This window comes from Cornus florida, unplaced genomic scaffold, assembly GCF_030987335.1.
Source record: "Cornus florida cultivar Cherokee Brave unplaced genomic scaffold, ASM3098733v1 CherokeeBrave_3.0.0_Hap2_Chr01, whole genome shotgun sequence".
In the NCBI taxonomy this organism is placed as follows: Eukaryota; Viridiplantae; Streptophyta; class Magnoliopsida; order Cornales; family Cornaceae; genus Cornus; species Cornus florida.
In genome coordinates this window covers 110,862,941-110,868,022 of record NW_026775571.1, presented here as the reverse complement: position 1 = coordinate 110,868,022, position 5,082 = coordinate 110,862,941, and the positions used below count along the sequence as shown (strand labels likewise).

Sequence of the window (5,082 nt, the reverse complement as noted above, 5' to 3'; positions counted from 1 at the left end):
AGGATTTTGTTTTTTTTTTTTTGGCACCCGAGGGAATAGTACCCTCGGGTACTGTTCATGAATAGGATTTTTTTTTTTTAAGTGCAACTTATTATTTTTTTTCCCAGAATTTAAGGACAAACCAACCCTCTCCATTCCAGAAGCCGAGCATGTTGGTAATGCCTCTTCTTACCCAGTAAAGACCTTTAGCGATCTCATAACTGACGAGACTTTAGATTTGTATGTACGAGCTCATAGCTCAAAGGAAACCTCCACCCACTTAGAGAAAGGTAAGAAAAACAAACATACTTATATGTGAACTTATTGATTCTTAGTTAATATCTCATTACGTATTTCCCTTATTACTTTTTATGCAGGCAAGAAGCTCAGTAAAAGACTCCTAGCCCCAAGTCCGGTCAAGTAATTTCCCTTCTACTCCTGCTTCCAAAAAATTACGAAGGGTAGGAGAAGGGAATCATGGTACATCCGCAAGCCCTGGAATGTTATCAGGTCCTACTCTTGTACCTCTAGGTTTCAGCGGATTTGATGGGGTTCCTACTAGTTTCGAAAGTTTTTGTTCAGTATCAACCAACCAAGCCTTTTCCCACGGGGAATCGGTTCTCGATGACGCTAATGTCGCGAATGACAGGTTACATAAAATGGTAGTAAAAGACGACACTGCCAGATTGCAGAGTCTGCCAGCATCTGAGCTTTCAAAGAAATTTCTTCATCTAATCAGCCAGGTGAGATTTTACCCTTATTATGCGCATCTCTTTTTTTTTCGTTTATTTATTTATTTATTTTTAACTGTTCACCACTATTTATTTATTTATAGGGCACTACATACTCTGTTGTTATCGCCAAAGAATACGAGAAGCTTTCCTTAGAGATGGCTTCCCTCAAGGCTAAATATAAAGATGTTACTTCTACACTTAAAATAAAAGAAGATGACTTGACTAATGCAAAATTAAACTTTCAAGATGAGAAAGTGAAACTTACCAAAGAATACTCTGATAAGCTGGAATTCGAGAAGCTAGCTGCCGTGGAGAGTTTTAAAAATTCTGATGAATTCAAGGTGCTCATAGGCAAGGCTTGCTGTGAAGGTTTTGACCGGTTCAAAGCTCTTGTCGGCAAAGATCATCCAGACATAGACTTTTCTAGGTATGACGTTCTAAGTGAGAGCGAAGAGGAAGATTGAATTCCATAGTATTAGTCATATATATATATATATATATTAGGTTTTTTGATTTTTCAGTATGTTGTTCCTTTAAAACTTTTCAGAATATCTCTGAATCCAGAGAATAGTTGCTCTACTTTTGTCTTTCATGGTATTGTTTCATACTTGTTGTTTCCTTATACAGAACTCATTTTACTTTCCCAGGCTTCACTCAGCCCGTCTTTCTTTCGAAGGAACATATTTTTACGAGCTTCACCCAGCTCGTCCCTTTAGTAAGGAAAAGTCACTTATTTCTTTTAATAAAGAAGGGGACTTAATGTGTCACTAGTCCTTATGTGACTTATAAAATTCTGTAGAAACACGTGCAATAAATACGAATAACCATTTTATTAAAAACCTATCGAAAATAATAATCGATAGTTGAATATTAGCATCCGTTACACACTGGTCTGCTTTATTGTAGCTAAAAACATTCTATCACTTTTAAAAGTGAGATAATAAAATAAAACACAGCCTAGCATGAGTACCTACCGGTAATATTTCCTCAAATGTTCTACATTCCACGGGTGGGGAAGCTAGCTCCCACCAAGTGACTCTAACCAGTATGCCCCCGGTCTGTTGCTTTTGGTTACTCGATAAAGGCCCTCCCAATTGGGAGCTAACTTTCCTTCCCCCTTTTTCTTAGTAGCCGGGGTAACCTCACGAAGCACCAGGTCTCCTGGCTCGAACCTCCTTGGCTTGACTCGGGCATTGTAGTACTTGGATATCATCCGCTGGTAAGCCGCAACCTTAACCTGGGCCTGATCCCTTTTCTCTTTTACCAGGTCTAGGTTTAATCGTAGTTCCACTCCATTCTGTTGAGGTTCAAAATACTTGGTTCTGAAGGTAGCAACCTTTGTTTCTACCAGGATCATAGCTTCACTTCCAAAAGCTAACCCAAAAGGGGTCTCCCCAGTAGGGGTTCTTACGGTAGTGCGATAGGCCCATAAAACTCCGGGTAGTTGTTCAGACCACAAGCCCTTGGCCTTTTCTAGGCGCGTCTTGATCATCTTCAATATTGTCCTATTCGTGACTTCAACTTGCCCATTGGCTTGGGGATGGGCAGGAGAGGAGAAATGAACTTTGATCCCAAGTTCATTACAAAAATCGAGGAACTGCTCACTTTCAAACTGGTTCCCATTATCGGTTACAATTACCCTTGGTGCTCCGAACCTGTAGATTATTGTCTTCCAGAAAAACTTTTTTACTTCATTCGCTCCAATATAAGCTAATGGCTCAGCTTCTACCCATTTGGTGAAATAATCGATAGCCACAATTACGTATTTAGTTTGTCCCTTCCCTTGGGGTAAGGGGCCGATGAGGTCTGTCCCCCATTGGGCAAAAGGCCACAGCCCTGTAAGAGGGGTTAACTTTTCTGCTGGTTGTTTTGGGACATTGGCGAATCTCTGACACTTGTCACATTTCTTCACAAACTCAAGTGCATCTGTCCTCATAGTAGGCCAAAAGTATCCTTGTCGGATAGCTTTATGCGCTAGTGATCTGCCCCCAGCATGATTTCCACAAAGGCCTTCATGTATGTCCTTTAGAATGTAATTTGCCTCATCAATGGAGACACAACGCAAGTAGGGTAGAGAAAATCCCTTCTTGTAGAGAACCCCATCAACGAGGGAATATTTTGCCGCACGCATCCTAATCTTTCGTGCTTCCATGCGGTCCTGGGGTAGCTCTTCTTTCTCAATGTACCTGATAATGGGTTCTGCCCACTCCATGCCATGGGCCACCTGGTGTATTTTCTGTGGCCAATCCCAGACCGTGCTAGGCTCATCCAAATATCCCACGGGTATGGCTTTATCTTCCTCTGTGGTTGCCAGTCGAGCCAGGGCGTCTGCCTGCGCATTCTCTTCTCGGGGAATCCGGTGAATAGAAAACTTCTTAAAAAAACCCTTGATATCCTCTATCTTATATAAATAGGTCTTCATCTTCTCATCCTTGGCTTCATATTCCCCCTGGACTTGTCCAGTTATTAGTTGAGAGTCAGTATATGCTACTAGTCGTTCAACTTCCAAAGCTTTCGCCATCCTGAGGCCTGCTAGGAGGGCTTCATACTCTGCCTCATTGTTGGTTGCTTTAAAACCAAACCTGAGTGCATATTTGATGCATTCCCCATTTGGGGAGATAATTACTAGCCCTGCCCCACTTGCACGGGCGTTGACAGACCCATCCACATATAACGTCCAAGTAGATTCGGCTTCTTCCTGCTTATCTGTAGCATGCTCAGGCCCATCTTCTGGTGTGAATTCCGCTATAACATCTGCCAGTACCTGGGCTTTTAAGGCCGTTCGGGGTTTGTATTGGATATCGAACTCTCCAAGTTCTACCGACCACTTCATGAGTCCCCCTGAAGTATCAGGTTTGCGGAGAACCTGCCTAAGTGGTTGGTCCGTCAATACTATTATTGTATGAGCTTGGAAGTAAGGCCTGAGTTTCCTCGCGGAGATAACTAGAGCAAATGCCAACTTTTCTATCCTTGGGTACCTTTCTTCCGCCCCCCTGAATGCACGACTAATATAATATATCAGTTTCTGGTTTCCATCCTCTTTGCGGACCAAGGCTGAGCTTACTGCCGACGGAGAAACTGCCAAGTACAAATACAACTGTTCTCCTTGCATCGCCCGCGACAATAATAGTAGTGAAGTGAGATACTCCTTTAGCTCTGTAAAAGCTTGCTCGCACTCAGGGGTCCATGAAAAAGCTTTCCTGAGCACACGGAAAAAAGGCAAACACCTATTGGTCGCCCTGGAAATCAACCTGTTCAGAGCTGCGATCCTTCCTGTCAATCTTTGAAGTTCCTTGGTCGATGCTGGAGACTGCATGTTGAGAATCATCTGGACCTTCTCAGGGTTAGCTTCTATCCCTCTTCTACTTACCATGTAACCGAGGAATTTCCCAGAGGAGACTCCGAAGGCACATTTACTTGGGTTGAGCTTCATCTGGTGTTTCCTAAGGACTTGGAACGTTTCCAATAGATCAACCAGATGATCTTGAGCTTTCAAGCTTTTTACCAGCATGTCATCCACATACACTTCCATATTCCTTCCGATTTGGTCCTTAAACATCAGGTTTACTAGCTGCTGATATATTGCACCAGCATTTTTTAGCCCAAAAGGCATCACCTTATAGCAATATAAACCTCTGTCCGTGATGAAAAAGGTTTTATCTCTGTCTGGCGTGTGCATTGAGATTTAGTTATACCCTGAGTATGCATCCATAAAACTGAGCAGCTCATGGCCAGCTGTCCCTTCTACCAACATATCAATTCTTGGCAGAGGGAAACTGTCTTTGGGGCACGCCTTATTTAAATCTATAAAATCTACACACAACCTCCATTTTCCGTTGGCCTTTTTTACCAAAACAACATTGGCCAACCAATCGGGATAATGAACCTCCTGGATGAAATCAGCTTTCATAAGCTTATTCACCTCTTCTGATATAGCCATGTTCCTTTCCGCGGCAAATGTTCTTCGCTTTTGCCTGATAGGTTTGAATATAAGATCTGTGTTTAATCGATGCTCAATCGTAGTTGGATTAATACCGGGCATGTCTTCATGTGACCAAGCGAATACATCTTGATTCTGTCTGAGGAACTGTATAAGAATATTTGTGAAATCTGAGGGGAGCAGAGACCCTATCTTCATCTTTTTGTTATGTCAGTGTCATTCAAGCATATCCACCAAGTCCTCGATTGGCTTAGCCCGGTCTTGCTCATTCTCTTCAACTTCATCGACAATCAAAGCCTCCTGCTGTCTCTTTTCTTTGAGAGAGGCAACGTAGCATTCTCTGGCAATGGACTGATCTCCTCTTAGTTCGCCCACGCCATGCTCGGTAAGGAAGCGCATTAATAGGTGATAAGTCGAAGTGATAGCCCT

General features: G+C 42.6%; 1 protein-coding gene across 1 annotated transcript; it reads left to right on the top strand.

Annotated features, from left to right (window-relative positions):
- The first annotated feature begins 479 nt into the window (after positions 1-479).
- LOC132280793 (uncharacterized) lies at positions 480-1,177 on the top strand. Its single transcript, XM_059782551.1, has 2 exons — positions 480-722; positions 815-1,177. The coding sequence occupies exons 1-2, from the start codon at positions 480-482 to the stop codon at positions 1,175-1,177; spliced, it is 606 nt and encodes a 201-aa protein (XP_059638534.1).
- The last annotated feature ends 3,905 nt before the right edge of the window (positions 1,178-5,082 follow it).

Excerpts from the sequence above, each read along its gene's own strand:
- LOC132280793 (XM_059782551.1), top strand. The coding sequence starts at position 480 with ATGTTATCAGGTCCTACTCTTGTACCTCTAGGTTTCAGCGGATTTGAT. Across the intron at positions 723-814 it reads TTCTTCATCTAATCAGCCAG|GGCACTACATACTCTGTTGT; the intron begins GTGAGATTTTAC and ends ATTTATTTATAG.